The 16,745-nt window shown below is 42.5% G+C and overlaps 1 protein-coding gene across 2 annotated transcripts in view; it reads left to right on the forward strand.

The window, feature by feature from the left end:
- Positions 1 to 16,745, forward strand: part of LOC118370107 (zinc finger protein 385B-like) — a 143,431-nt gene that overhangs the window by 79,020 nt on the left and 47,666 nt on the right. For both annotated transcript variants that reach the window (XM_035754907.2, XM_035754908.2), the window contains one exon: positions 5,312 to 5,454. In XM_035754907.2, the coding sequence (XP_035610800.1) occupies positions 5,312 to 5,454 (143 nt within the window). The remainder of the gene's footprint in view (positions 1 to 5,311; positions 5,455 to 16,745) is intronic.

Raw genomic sequence — 16,745 nt, forward strand, 5'->3', positions numbered from 1 at the left:
TTTACAGTGTGTGCAAAGGGCATAAGGAGGTAAGGCAATAAATTGGCCATAGTAGCAAAGTAATTACAATTTAGCAGATTAACACTGGAGTGATAGATGAGCAGATGATGACGAGTAGATGATGGTGTGTAAGTAGTGATACTGGTGTACCTAGCATAGGCTTATAGATGACCTGGAGCCAGTGGGTCTAGTGACAAATATGTAGCGAGGGCCAGCCGACTAGAACATACAGGTCGCAGCGGTGGGTGGTATAAGGCACTTTGGTAACAAAACGGATGGCACTGTGATAGACTACATCCAATTTGCTGAGTAGAGTATTGGAAGCTATTTTGTAGATGACATCGCCGAAGTTGAGGATCAGTAGGATAGTCAGTTTTACTAGGGTAAGTTTGGCGGCGTGAGTGAATGAGGCTTTGTTGCTGAATAGGAAGCCGACTCTAGATTTGATTTTGGTTTGGAGATGTTTGATATGAGTCTGGAAGGAGTTTACAATCTAGCCAGACACCTAGGTATTTGTAGTTGTCCGCGTATTCTAGGTCAGAACCGTCCAGAGTAGTTCAGAACATCTGCGATCTGGTTTTGGGTGAAGGAGAAGCTGGGGAGGCTCAGGCAAGTAGCTGCGAGGGGAGCGGAGCTGTTGGTTGGGGTAGCCAGGAGGAAAGCATGGCCAGCCGTTGAGAAATGCTTGGTGAAATGTTCGATTATCATGGATTTATTGGTGGTGACCGTGTCACCTAGCCTCAGTGCAGTGGGCAGCTGGGAGGAGGTGCTCTTGTTCTCCATGGACTTTACAGTGTTCCAAAACTTTTGGGATTTAGAGCTACAGGATGCACATTTCTGTTTGAAAAAGCTAGCCTTTGCTTTCCTGACTGACTGTGTGTATTGGTTCCTGACTTCCCTGAACAGTTGCATATCGTGAGATTGGGAGCATCTAGCTTAGATTGCAGGACTGCTGGGGTGTTAAGCATATTCCAGTTTAGGTCACCTAACAGAACGAACTCTGAAGATAGATGGGGGGCAATCAATTCATATATGGTGTCCAGTGCACAGCTGGGAGCTGAGGGGGTCTATAACAGGCAGCAACAGTTAGAGACTTATTTCTGGAGAGATTCATTTTAAAATTAGAAGCTCGAACTGTTTGGACATAGAACTGGAAAGTATGACAGAACTTTGCAAGCTATCTCTGCAGTAGATTGCAACTCCTCCCCCTTTGGCAGTTCTATCTTGACGGAAAATGTTGTAGTTGGGTATGGACATTTTTTGGTGGCCTTCCTAAGCCAGGATTCAGACATGGCTAGGACATCAGGGTTGGCGGAGTGTGCTAAAGCAGTGAGTAAAACAAATTTAGGGAGGAGGCTTCTGATGTTAACTGTCATGAAACCAAGGCTTTTTCAATTACAGAAGTCAACAAATGAGAGAGCCTGGGGACACGCAGGGCCTGGTTTAGCCTCCACATCACCCGACGAACAGAAGGATAAGGGTAAGGCTAAAGGCTAGCAAAACTGGTTGTCTAGTGCTTTGGGGACAGAGAATAAAAGGAGCAGATTTCTGGGCGTGGTAGAATAGATTCAGGGCATAATGTGCAGGAAGGGGTATGGTGGGGTGCAGATACAGTGGAGGTAAGCCCAGGCACTGAGTGATGATAAGAGAGGTTGCATCTCTGGACACGCTGGTTATACTGGGTGAGGTCACAGCATGTGTGGGAGGTGGGACAAAGGAGGTATCTAAGGCATGTACAGTGGGACTAGGGGCTCCGCAGTAAACTAAAACCATGATAATTACCCTAAACAACAGTATACAAGGCATATTGACATTTGAGAGAGGCATAAAACGAGGCATAAATCAATCACAGGTGTTGATTGGGAGATTGCTAAGTCATCAACGTGTAAGACAACAAGATCTATTCAGCTAAGACAACAACTACAGGTAAAATGTATGGGCAGGGAAGGGCGGTTAACTATATACAGGGTTAACTACACACAGTTAACTACACAAAGCTAGGGCCAAAAGATAAACTTAGGTAAACAAAGTGGAGTACCGTGATAGCTGATGCCTGCTGGACTGTTCATTTATGTAGCCAAGTGACCATAGGGTGCTTACTATGCTTACTACGCTAGCACGCGGGAGACACTGCGTTTAAAGTTAGCAGTCCGGGGTAAGTAGAAGCATCTCCTCTGTCGTCCGGCAAAGACTGGTTGAAGGCTGATGTAAATACGTCTGCGGGCCACTTGTGGTGGGGCGGGGCGCCGGGCCAGATGGCGAAAGAGGTAGTGTAGTTGTGGTAATTTCGTTTGCTAGCCGGGAGATGCGCCTGGCTCAGGGCTAGCTTCGGGGCTGGGTCACTCAGTGGCAGCTAGCTAGATGTGATGATCAATGGTCCAGGGTTTACGGCAGGAATACGGCAGGTATTATCCAGGCTAAAAAAAAATGGTGTGTGCGTGCTGCCATTAAATAATTTTGTTTTGGTTTTGTAATTTGCTCAACATTTCTTTGAATCGTCATTGTGTTTCCTTAGTGACTATTTCAGATTTCAAATTGCCTTGATGTTATTCAGAACAGAGTGTGCCGGCTGTTTTTGTCTCTCTCCAGTCTGGCTGTGGAGCTGCGATCACTGCTTTGAATATTGATGAGAGTTCAAAGAGATTGTTAGCATATGTTTCTTTCTGATTACAGCATCACTAATATGACCGGTGTATATCTGCTACTGGTGTGCTGTGCTATAACTTATATTGATATTTGAGCATAATCTCTCAATCATGTTTTAATGAGTGAAATTATACCTGCAAAATGTTACTGTCCATCCATATTTTATTGTTTGACAGATATAGTATGAAATGAAGGGGAGATAGAGAGAAGGGAGCTGCAGTGTATGGCCGGTAGATGCTGAGATTTGTACCATGGCAGGCAGAGGAATCATATACATGCTTTAACGACAAGGCCAGCCTCAAGCACCAATAGCTTTTGTTCAAAACATTTTTTTGTTCTATGGCCTGACATTGTCAAATGAATATTTAATCAAAAGAGATGAGAGGGATGCTCTATTGCATCGAGAGTTTGGTATGACCTTAGGAAAGAGGATCTAATTGAGGCCGTTAATCTTAAACTCTGGATTAAGCTGTCAGTTAGCCTGCTCCATGTTTTCAATAATTTTCAATAAACACTCTTTACGTTGACCTTATTCCATGCAGATGTGCATGAGTTATTGGTTCCTTTAAATGACACGGCAACTGGAAAATGTTAGATGTCTCAGAGACTTACCCAAAAGGTTGGCTGGTCTTCATTAAAGTCCCGTAAATCACTTCTGTATTCCCTTTTTGTTTGCTAAGCTCTACTGACCTTAACTTTGCTGTTAAAATATAAAAACATGAGATACCATGGGATTGGTTAACCTGAGGTTCCTCAGGTCTCCACCGACATAGGTAAATCCGCATTTAATTTTAAAGCACCTCATACCTGGAACGGATCGGCGTCCTGTCAACGGGACAGTTGTAAATCATGCAGCGCCTTGTGTCACGATCGCAGATTTTAGAGAAGCAATAAATGTCGGTACTTATAAGTGTCTTATATCGGCTGAAAGCTTAAATTCTTGTTAATATAACGGCTCTGTCCAATTTATAGTAGCTATTACTGCGAAAAAAATGCCATGCTATTGTTTGAGGAGAGCTCCTAACAACAAAACACTTTTCACGCACATTAGGTTTGATAAATTCACCTCTGAAGGTGAAACGTGTACTTACATTCTGAAATCTTGCTCTGATCTATCATCTAAAGGGTCCCAGAGATAACATGAGTTGTTGTTTTGTTAGATAAAATCATTTTTCATATCCTAAAAAGGTCCATACAGCATGCGTGATCGATTTTGTATTTCCACTCGTTCAATTTGCAAAGAAAGGAATCTGTGAAAATGTAACCCTAAACGTTGTGTCAACCAGCCAAATCACATTCGCATGTATTCCTCAGAGATCCTAGAATGTAACCAGACTTCACTATATCATTAGCGGTGTAGTATATCCTATAGGACACTATATTTGGTCAGAGAGCGACGCCTTCATGGCACGCCGATGACGCGGCCGGTCTTCACTTGAACGACTCTAACTTTGTCAAATAAGCACCCATCAGGGTCAACAAAGCTAGCTAGATAGCCAATGAGCTGGGCTTTATGGGAGTATCCGGTAACCCTGTATGTGTCCTAAAATGTAGCTACTAACCTTGTACAACAGCATGCCTTTTCCTTTTGGACAAAAATTTGAATTAATGTTCAGAGTTATGAAGTTATAAAAATTGTTTGTTTTGCAAATGTTGAACTTATAATATGGCTACTAATACCGGAAAAGTTCAATCGAAGTCCAAGCATACAAATTTGACGATATTCTTGCAGAAAAATGTAATATGAATGCAAATGTCTCCTTCACAATTTGCCCAAATGTACCTGGGTGACTTCACACTAGATGTCATGTAGTTCGCTCATACTTCAAGTTATCTGTCTGAAACTTTGCACATACACTGCTGCCATCTGGTGGACACCATCAGACTTACAGAGTGATTGCTTGAACTGGGACTTTTCCCTTGCATTTCAAAGATGGTTGTTTTTTTCTTAGTATTTTCTTCCACCAGATCTATTGTGTTATATTCTCCTACATTCAATTCACATTTACACAAACTTCAAAGTGTTTACTATCAAACGGTAAATATACATATCCTTGCTTCAGGGCCTGAGCTGAGATAGATTTGGTATGTCATTTTAGGCGAAATTGGAAAAAAAAGGAGACTATCCCTAAGAAGTTTTAACTCTTGAGGTTCCTCAGGTCTCCACCAAACTAGGTGAATCCACATTTAATTTTAACCTCTTAGGGATAAGTGAGACGTCTGCGTCCCACCTAGCCAGCAGGAAATGGAAATGCGAAACGCCAAATGCTAATAGTACTCGCTAAAACTCAAACTTTCATTAAAACACACATGCAAGGTACTGAATTTCACTGAATACTTGCGCTCCCAGGTCGCGCAGCAGTCTAAGGCAGTGTCGGCTGTCATTGTAAATAAGAATGTGTTTGTAATTGACTTGCCTAGTTAAATAAAGGTTAAATAAAATAAAATACTTATCCACGCTCCATCTCCTCTTCCTCCGTCCTCTTGATGCCATCCGTAGGAATGAATTACATGTGTGTGCAAGCACTGCTGCAGATATAACCATGGTTTCCTGTGAGTTTGGAAGACCTTTACGTATCTAATTTCTCTCTGTCTCATCCTCCCCTCACTATCGCTTTGTCTCTCTCTACTGTTGCTAAATTGCGTTCTCTCTCTCTTTCTGTAGGAAGTGACTTCCATAGCAGCTGTCTCCCAGCGTTGGTGCGGACCCCTCCTGTTATGATGCAGTCCACTCTGGATATGAAGTCCTTCATGTCCTTCCCGGTGGACACCACATCAGCAGTGGGACTCTTCCCCAACTTCAACACAGTGAGTCTCCTGCTATCACTTCCTATCTCGCTGAACTGCTCTGATCTGAATTGATAAGTGATGCTTTGGGCTGGACAATTAAAGCTAAAGTTGGTGATTGGTACATCCATTTTGGGACTTTAAAATTAATACAAATTAATACAACCTATATACAAATGGCTCATAAGCTTGGATCGACTGTCTTACCCCATCAAAAATGTCTTGTTTTTAGGAGCATTTATGTCCACTTGTTCTCATGTTGTCTTTTTGGTCTCGTCTCTTTCACTTCATTCTGTGCTGTGCACACCTTCCCATTTACTCACAAACGCCAAGCCCCTTTCCCTGCCACTCACAACAACAAAGGTGAAAGATCACTTCTTCCTTTCTGACAAGCGGTTTTAACTCGCCATTTGCATTTGAGGTTTGGTCCAACAAAATCGGTCATAAGGACACTGAAAGACATTTAGACATTATTTGTTAACCTTTCTAACAATACCCTTTTTATGTCTCAACTCCTCAAATTGCATGCAAAACAGACACTACTAAAACAGCACTATTAATGAAAATTGATCCTGGAAAATTCATGCTCAGTTTGTCATGCAGTACCAAGTACAGTTTGTCGTGCTGTACCAAGTACAGCTTGTCGTGCATTACCAAGTACAGTTTGTCGTGCTGTACCATGTACAGCTTGTCGTGTGTGGCATTGCGGTACCAAGTACTGCTAGCAGCATTTTAGCCAAAGACTGTTATACTAACTGTTATACTTTGTTTAGATGTTGAAATCAAGTGGCCTCCCAATTCCTTACATAATTGCAATTTATGCTTATTGCGCCTATGAAATAACACATATAACACAAATTATATTCCCACTAAGACCATACCAGGTGGGATGGTGCATTGCTGCTGAATGCTGTGGTAGTCATGCTGGTTAAGTGTGCCTTTAATTCTAAATAAATCACAGACAGTGTCACCAGCAAGGCCACACCATAACACCTCCTCCTCCATGATTTACTGTGGGAAATACACTTGCAGAGATCATCCGTTCACCAACACCGTGTCTCACAAAGACAGGAACCAAAAATCTCCAATTTGGACTCCAAACCAAACCAATTTGGACTCCAAACCAAAGGACAAATTTCCACCCGTCTAATGTCCATTGCTCTTGTTTCTTGGCCCCAGCAAGTCTCTTCTTCTTATTGGTGTCATTTAGTAGTGGTTTCTTTGCAGAAATTTCGACCATGAAGGCCTGATTCACACAGTCTCCTCTGAACAGTTGATGTGAATTGTGTCTGTTACTTGAACTCTGCGAAGCATTTATTTGGGCTGCAATTTCTGAGACTGGTTACTCTAATGAACTTATCCTCTGCAGCAGAGGTAACTCTGGGTCTTCCTTTCCTGTGGCGGTTCTCATGAGAGACAGTTTCATCATTGCGCTTGATGGTTTTTGCGACTGCACACAGTTCCTTAAATTTTCCGTATTGACTGACCAAATTTTCTGTATTGACGGACCTTCGTGTCTTAAAGTAATGTTGGACTGTCCTTTCTCTTTAATTATTTGAGCTGTTCTTGCCATAATCTGGAATTGGTATTTTATAATTTCTTAACCATTTCAGCGTAGATGATCTCCACGTTCTCTGGTATTGTCCTTTGGTAGAGTTGCAAAACCATTTCAACATGTAGCGACAGCTTCATGTTTTGGTCGAATGTAAATTGTCGGAAGTAGGTTTTATACTTTCAGTAGAAAAGGGGGCGCGTTCCATGACGCCGTGACGCCGTGTAATGTCTGTGCTCACAGGAGCATGGCCACTGACTGATCGTAGCTTACTATGAAAAACAATTATGTGTATACTTCTCAATGTGTGTCTCCTGTCTTTCATGAGGTCATCAAATAAAACAAATTCGACATTTTTTGCTTCCCCACTGACCGGTTCCACATTGTGAAAAAATTTGGGGATGTAGGAGTTTGTGGGAACAGCTTCTTTGTTCCACTGTGAAGTCCTCTCTCCCCATACTGCATGTCCAAACAGGGAGAGGGTCTCTTCAAGGAATTTACAACCTGCCATTTAGTCATAAAACTGTGGAGAGATAGAGAAGGGGGGGGGGGGGTCATGACAGACGCTTGGCCTGAAGAGCACTCAGAAGGACCTAGAACTGTTTTGTTTCTCAGTTTTTTTTGGCACACAATATTTAATAACGTTATTTTCTGGTTGTGAATTTGTTTTCTGGTTAAGAAGACATTATACAACCAGTTTACAACCAACTAATCAAATCAAAGTTTATTTGTCACGTGCACCGAATACAACAGTGAAATGCTTATTTACAGGATCTAACCAATAGTGCGGAGAAAAAAAAAGTATGTGTGTTTGTGTGTTTGTGTGTGTGGTAAGTAAAGAAATAAAACAACAGTAAAAAGACATTTGAAAATAAGAGTAGCAAGTCAATGTACAGACACCGGTTAGTCAGACTTATTGAGGTAGTATGTACATTAATGTATAGTTAAAGTGTATAGTTGACTATGCATATAAGATAAACAGAGAGTAGCAGCAGCGTAAAAGAGGGATTGGGGGGGCACACACAATGCAAATAGTCCGGGTAACCATTTGGTTACCTGTGCAGGAGTCTTATGGCTTTGGGGTAAAAACTGGTGAGAAGCCTTTTTGTCCTAGACTTGGCACGCTGGTTCCGTTTGCCATGCGGTAGTAGAGAGAACAGTCTATGACTGGGGTGGCTGGGGTCTTTGACCATTTTCAGGGCCTTCCTCTGGCACCGCCTGGTGTAGAGGTCCTGGATGGCAGGCAGCTTTGCCCCAGTGACGTACTGGGCCGTATGCACTACCCTCTGAAGTGCCTTGCGGTCAGAGGCCGAGCAATTTCCGTACCAGGCAGTGATGCAACCGGTCAGGATGCTCTCAATGTTGCAGCTGTAGAACCTTTTGAGGATCTCAGGACCCATGCCAAATCTTTTTAGTTTCCTGAGGGGGAATAGGCTTTGTCGTGCCCTCTTCATGACTGTCTTGGTGTTTGGACCAATCTAGTTTGTTGTTGATGTGGACACCAAGGAATTTGAAGCTCTCAACCTGCTCCAATACAGCCCCATCGATGAGAATGGGGTCGTGCTCGGTGCTCCTTTTCCTGTAGTCCACAATCATCTCCTTAGTCTAGGTTACGTTGAGGGATAGGTTGTTATTCTGGCACCACCCGGCCAGGTCTCTGACCTCCTCCCTATAGGCTGTCTTGTCGTTGACGGTGATCACTGTTGTGTCGTTCAGTAAACTTAATGATGGTGTTGGAGTCGTGCCTGGCCATGCAGTCGTGGGTGAAAAGGGAGTACAGGAGGGGACTGAGCTCGCACCCCTGGGGAGCTTCAGTGTTGAGAATCACCGTGGCAGATGTGTTGCTACCTGATCTCTGTTATAACAAGTTAATTAAAGAGACCTTTTTCATGATTTTAAAAATGTTAGAAAAAATATGTCATATAACCAGATGACAACCAGATAGACAGCCTTTTCTGGCTGCTAGAAATATCTTAGTAAAACGTCCTTATATGACCGGTATACAACCTGACCATGCGTTGTAAAATAAAACAGCGTTGTGGTGGAGTGTAAGAGATACTCCGCTGCCCTGGCATGAGGTCAGCAGTGTCCATGCATCCTTCATGGGAACAGCGAGCAGTTGTCCATGGTTACAATTCGCAGTGGTTACTCTTTTTCTGAGCGAAGAGAATAGGCAGGGCAATAGGTGGCATAGTATTGTAGCGTCACGAAAGTCAGAAATAACAATAAAATCAATTGCTTACCATTGAAGATCTTCTTCTGGTGGCAATGCCAAGTGTCCTAACTACCCAGTGAATGTTTGTTTTGTTTGATCAAATCCATTTTTATAGCCTAACACAAAACATTTGTAAACCGGTTGCGTCGTGATTTCTGTCTCATTCAACTTTGGACGAAGCGTTTGTGGTAATTACACACACTAAACAAACGTTTATCCAGTCATGGTTGGTTTCATTGCAATCCTCTGGTTGTTACTAACACAACCATACATGATGGTTCTTTTCCCGGGACGTGTTGACCGAAAAAACCTGATTTGAAGACACCAATCAATGACCTCATTGCGCACCAATGGTAGGACCGGTCTATCGTTGATTGACTGTATTTTGGCCCACTGACCACTGATCCTCTTGAAATCTAGCTTGGAAGATATCCAATGAGCTGAGGTAAACGGCAATATGTAATGGTTAAACGTTCGAAGACCAGCCTTTGTCGTAAACTCTGTCATAAAAGAGGTTCATTCGCCATTGCAAATCCTACTTGACGTAGCCACGAGTGTTACGCATAGCAGTACATATTCAATAGTATTTTCAACAAGTTTATATATTTAAATTATGGCGAATAAATCAGGAAAAGTTCAAACAAAATCTAGGTATACAGATTTAACTCAAATTATAGAGGAAATTGATTGAGACAGCGAGACCGAGTTTCTTCAGGAAGATGAATCTTTCAGCGAAGCTAGTTTTGCTAGTTTTGACTCCCAAGCGGAAGAAATGTTTCTGCACGGAGAGGATGCCATGCTGGATTGGTAAATTCTAGTGCTAATGTCATTGTTTGAAATGAATATGAAATATTATTCATTTTAGATTTTTTTTACATTTTCTTATTTTATAAAAGATATAATCTGTAATGAAATGTGTAAAGTACACATTGGCAATACTGTGTGTGTGTGATATATATTTTTTAATGTATTTGACATAAACATGGATTGGAACAGCACTTCACCATAGTGATTATGTTCCCTGTACTCTATATTTATCTGTATATGTTATGTGTTGATACAGGGCTCATACATGAAAGTATTGTTTCTGATTTTTTTTAAATATTTCACAGTGGCAGTGATTCTGATTTTGAGCCGCCAATGTCTAGGTGTCCATCTCCCTCTGAAGCTGGTTCATCCAGCCGGACCCCCGCTGTCTCCGGCTCCACACCTACCAGGCCATCTAGAGTTGTGAAGTCAGTGACAAAGAAGAGGAGGTGGGGAAAAGAGAAACCTGCAGACAGAGGGCCACAGGGTCGTTGGCACTCTGTGTTAGAAGATGTGGAACCAAATCCACCAGTTTTTAGACCCAAAAGGCAGCCAGGACCTCAACTAACCATGACTGCAAAGTGCAGCCCCCCTTCAACTTTTTCAACTGTTTTTCACCTCATCAGTTGTTGATTCCCTGGTGTCGAACACCAATAAGTATGGGGCTAAGAAGCAGGCAGGAAAGAAAGAGGCATGGAAGACCATTTCCATGTCAGACCTTTTCTGCTACTTGTCAATGGTCATTTACATGGGGCTGGTGAAGTTGAAAACTCTAAGGGACTACTGGAAAACGTCAGCTCTCTATCAACTGCCTTTCCCCATGACTGTCTTGTCTTGTAAAAAGGTTTCTATCTCACGGGCGCTTCACATCAGTGACCCAGAAGTTGATGGGGAGAATGACAAGAAGAGAGGCACACCAAGGTTTGATAGGCTCTATAAAATAAAAACCTCTCTACCCCAGCATCGTTGATGCCTGCAAGACTTATTTTCAGCCCGCCCAGAACCTGTCCATCGACGCGAGGATGGTAGCCTCAAAGGTCAGAATCAGCCTTGAACAATACATGCGTAACAAGCTGTTTGTTTTTGGCTGATTCTGTGTGTGACTACACTTGCATTTTGTTATGAGGGAAAATAACACTTTTGCTGCCGGAAATGGACTGAGTTATGAGTTACGGTCATGTGCTCCAGTATCCACAAGTCCTTCAGTGGAGATCACGTCGTCAGGCGTGTGAAGGATGGTAGCGGGGCATGGACCACAAAAAAATTCCCCCATTCCAGTTGCTGTGAAGGGCTACAACAAGGGCATGGGAGGTGTGGACCTGTCAGATGCGCTGATAGGATACTACAATGTTCTTCACAAGAGCATGAAATGGTACAAAACATTTTTCTATCATTTCATTGACATTGCTGTGGTGAATTCCTTCATCCTCCAGAAGGAAATGGCCAAGAGCTGTGGACAGCCCCCCATCTCACAGTTAGCCTTCAGGGAGCTGCTCATCCAGGAGCTTGCTAGCTACAGCAAGTCCACTGCAGCACCTTCTGCTCCAACCAGTGGTGTTCACCTGCCCAGATTAATCTCTGCAGGCATGAATGTGCCTCAGGGCAAAAAGGGCACAGTAGGGAGACGTCGTTGTGCCGTTGGTCACAGGAAATGCCCCATCACCTGCACCACCTGTTCAGTAAGCCTCTGCTTTACAGCAGAAAGAGACTGCTGTGGGCCATGGCACCAGCAGCACAATATTGTGTAGAGGACTGAGGGTCTTCACAATATTGTAAATAGAAAAACTGTAAATAGTTAACCTTGTTATTAGTTTGTTTATTATTATTTATTATATTTTATTTTTCATATATATATATATATATATATATATATATATATACATTTTTGGGGGTGTGTTAGAATAGAATTTATGTATTTTGTATATAGTTATTTCCTTCAAAATGTATCACTGTACCAATTCAGCCACTTGGGTACATTTGGGTACATTTGTGTGGGACACCTGGGTGACTTCATGCTCAATGTCATGTAGCTCGCTCATTTTTGAAGTTATCCGTCTAAAACTTTGCTCAGCTATTGTTGCCGTCTTATGTCCTTCATTCAAATCATCCCCAGCATCCCATCCGTATGTTTGGCTGTTCTTGGCCATTTGAAAGATGATACTACAACAATTAAAAAAACTGAAAACGTATGTTTATTCCCTTCCGTATTTTATTCTACCAGATGTATTGTGTTATATTCTCCTACATTCAATTCACATTTCCACAATTCAGAGTGTTTCCTTTTCAAATGATACCCTCATTTGAATATGCATATCCTTGCCTCTGGGCCTGAGCTACATGCAGTTTGATTAGGGTAAGTTTTTAGGCGTAAATTGAGAAGAATGGGGGGTACCCCAAAGAGGTTAAGGTTAGAATTAGTGTTAGGGTTAGAATTAGGGTCAGGAGCTAGGGTTAGAATTAGGGTCAGGAGCTAGGGTTAGTTTTAGGGTTAGGGTAAGAGTACGAGTTAGTGGTTAGGGAAAGTTTACCTGTACAAGAGTGTGTGTGTGTGTGTGTGTGTGTGTGTGTGTGTGTGTGTGTGTGTGTGTGTGTGTGTGTGTGTGTGTGTGTGTGTGTGTGTGTACTGGGATTAATGTTTGAACACACCAGACTATAACCTATACACATTGATATGTCTGTTCAGAAAGTGAAAGCCCTTGATTTTCTGGTTGAACTACTGTATCTCCGTTAGTAATCTAAAAGGGCATTCTGTGTGTGAATGTGTCTGTGTGTGTGTATGCGTGCTTATGTTTGCACACATAAATATATACACACACTACTTCCTGTGATGAATGACTAGGCAAGACTTCATTAGAACGATTCCGCGTACCCATCTATCAGGCTGATTAGTGGTGTGTGGCTGGGCATGCTGAAAATGATTTCTACATGATTGCATCATAGCCCCAGAGCCGGTGCTTGCCCTCCATTCTGAGACTGTGTAATCAATACTTGTTGGAAAGCAAACACAGCAGATAATGTCTGCGTTCCAAAGGGTAGCCTTTTCCCAATATAGTGCACTTCCTTTGACTAAAGCTCTTTGGACCATGATCAAAGTTGTGCACTAAATAGGGTGCCATTTGGGACGTAGACAATGGGCAACTAGAGGGCAGCCAAGCCAAAAAAAGGCCCTGATCAAAAATTTAACGGACGCGATTCAACTGTATACAGGGGGCTAGGCAAGAGGTGCTAACTTGACTTATATTAGTGGATGGACAATAAACAAGGTAATAGACAAACACACTCACACACACTCATCCATAGACAGACAGATACCAAAACAAGCAAGCACTCAATAGCAAGCCAGCGACAAACCAACACGTGTGAGTGACAAGCCTGAACACACCGACAAGCACATTCGTGACTATTGCCACCGCTTGATCAAATGAGTTTTTCTTGTGCATGCCGTGTCGGAATATATTTGTCTTGTTCCAAGCGTCTGTTACAGTCAGGTGTGTGTTAGGCTCAACCTATTAGGCTTTAATGGTCTATAACACTGCAACAGCGAGAACCACAGCTTTGCATGTGTGTGCGCGTGGGCATGTGCGTGTGAGCATCTGTGTCGTTAGTTGCTTTTTTCTGCTAGTGTATGCTACAGCCTGCATCTTCATTTGCTGCTCATGTTTTATGCATCCCACAGCACACAACCTCTTTGTTCCCGCGCCAGGATATGTAAAACTGGCGAGCCTCAGCTCTTCATGCCAAGCATTCCTGGCTCCAGACTTGACATTTGCCACACAGGACCTCTCAATGCCTGTTAAGTCAACAAACACTCAAACACTGCACCTCTCCTGTAATGGGGTGCGTGCTGGTGGCTGGGAAGTCAGGCGCAGGAGAATGAACTTGGTATAAACGAAGCAGTTTAATAAGTACTCAGAAACTCCATTAACCAAAATGTACAGCATAAAATAATTGGGTGAAACACCCGTCGTGCACCAGAACATAATCTTGCACAAACATACAACAAACAATGACATGAGGGGAAACAGAGGGTTAAATACACAACATGTAATTGATGGGATTCAAACCAGGTGTGATGTAAGACAAAGCAAAACCAATGGAAAATGAAAAAGGGATCAGCGATGGCTAGAAGGTCGGCGATGTCGACCACCGCCTGAACAAGGAGAGGGACCAACTTCGGCGGAAGTCGTGACATCGCCACTTGTTTTAAACATGATATTCTCTCTCTCTTGCTGCTTTGCTGTGCCCAAATTATAAATTATTGCTCCAAAACATACCCTTATAAGGTGTTTGAGTTAGAACCAGTAGTGGAAAAAATACCCAATTGACATCACCCAGTAAAATACTACCCGAGTAAAAATATTTGGTTTTACATATACTTAAGTCTCAAAAGTAAATGTAATTACTAAAATATGCTGAACCCTTTGACGCGTATGATCACGTATTTGTTGAGTGGTCCCTGCAGCGTATGCTCTCCAATATGTGACTGGAACAGTAGCAACAGAATGTACGACGCAACAAGCGCGTCTAAACAGCATTGTTGTCTGAACAATATCTACATATTGTTTTGCACTGATGGAAAATTAAGGTCTTAAACTTTATTCCTCAATTTGACCTTTTATTGTGAAAGCAACAGAACGTAAAAGATAAATGCGAACTTCATCATCCAAGAAATCACACGGAACACATCCACAGTCAAACTCATTCCATAAACTGTAATGAATACTCAGGGAGAAAAAGGTGTAGATTCACGCGCAGAGGGCAGCAGGTGTTTATTTCGCCCTCGCAGAACGCATGAATCAGTGGTCAAATGCAGGCAAGGCAAACAGGCAGGTGAATCAAAACTAGGACTGGTTCGCACAAACGAGCTAGGAAAAGGCTTAGTTGAGTCAAATTGAACAATACCTCACAAAGGCACAAACAGAATGAACTGAACTGAATAAGGAGCTGATGAGACCAGGTAGGGTAACTAACACAGGTGAAATCAATGAACAAAAATGAAAGACAGGGCTACGTTCAAGAACACAAAAGAAACAGAACACAAGGTTGACTTGCCAGACCTCACCCCCGAGGTAGCCCTCCCCCTTCAAGCCCATAACCTTCCCAGTCCACTAGATAGTGGATTGCACTCTCATGTGTTTGAAATCAAGGATGGCCTGAATGGCGTAGGCAGGTTCCCCTCCGATGTCCAATGGTAGGGGCACACTGGGTTGAGACTGGAGGATGAAGCGGACTGTAGGTGACCAGTTTTAACAGAGACACATGGAAGGACGAGGAGACTTTATATTGACGGAGGGGGTACGTGACAGGGTTGATGCAATGGGTTATCTTGAAGGGACCAATGAAGCGAGGAGAGAACTTTTTGCAGGGGAGGCGGAGCCGGATGTCTCTGGTAGAGAGCCACACATGCTGTCCGGGGTGAAAGAGTGGCGTAGGTTGGCGGCGTATGTCGGCAAAGCGTTTCTGGGTATTAGAGGCTTCCTGCAGATGCCGGTGAGTGGTCTCCCATATCCGCTACTACGCCAAAACCAGTCATCGACAGCTGGGACAGTACCAGGCTTCGCCTCCCAGGGAAATATGGGGGGGTTGTTAACCAAGTGAAACGGAGTAAGGTGGAAGGATGAATGCATGAGTGAGTTCTGAGGGTATTCGGCCCAGGCCATAAAAAGTGTGGAGAGGCAGAAGATTGTTGGCCGAGGTACTTCCCTATTTCTTGGTTCAGGCATTCCGTCTGCCCGTTGGTATGAGGATGGTACCTGGATCAGAGTCTTTTGGCTTTTAAGGGCAGTAAGGGCGGCAGTATAACAGAAGTTAAGAATGAACCGGCGATAGTAGTTTGAGAACCCAATGAAACATTGGAGTCCCTTATTAAAGGAAAATTCCACCCCAAACTATCTTTTTTTAAATTTATTTCATTATTCCATTGTTGACATAGTCCCAACATGTTTTGCTTGTCAGAAATCAAAGTTTTCCAGACATGTAACTTTTAAAATACAGAAATCATCCCCGTTTGGTGCATTTTGCATCATGTGATTTCTGTATTTTGAAGGGTACATGTCTTTATAACTTGATTGCTCACAAGCAAAACATTTTTGGATTATGTCAATAATGGACTAATGAAACAAATGCCAAAAGATAGATTTGGGGTGGCGTTTTCCTTTAAGTATCAAAAATAAAAGTATGAATAATTTCAAAATCCACAATATAGCAGGGGTGTAAAAGCCATAATATACTCTATATATTTTTCCAGTAGCATACTATGATCGATAATGTCAAAAGTCTAACAAAATAGCTCCCACAATATTTTTATTATCAATTTCTCTCAGCCAATTATGCGCCATTTGCGTAAGTGTCGTGCATATAGAATGCCCTTTCCTATAAGCGTGCTGCAATTCTGTTGTTAATTTATTTACTGTGAAATAGCATTGTATCTGGCCAAACACTATTTTTTCTAAAGGTTTACTAAGAGTTGTTAACAGGCTGATTGATTGGCTATTTGAGCCAGTAAAGAGTGCTTTACTATGCTTGTGTAGTGGAATTACCTTTTCTTCCCTCAAGGCCTGAGGGCACACACTTTTTGTAAGCGTAGATTGAAAGATGGCAAAATCATCCGCTATCATCCTCAGTCATTTTCCATCCAAGTTGTCAGACCTAGGTGACTTGTCATTGTTAATCGACAACAAAACAAAGCACCTCTTCCACACTCACTTTAAGGATTTCAAAATTACAATGCTTGTCTTT

The sequence above is a fragment of the Oncorhynchus keta genome, chromosome 37 (assembly GCF_023373465.1).
Source record: "Oncorhynchus keta strain PuntledgeMale-10-30-2019 chromosome 37, Oket_V2, whole genome shotgun sequence".
Lineage (NCBI taxonomy): Eukaryota > Metazoa > Chordata > Actinopteri > Salmoniformes > Salmonidae > Oncorhynchus > Oncorhynchus keta.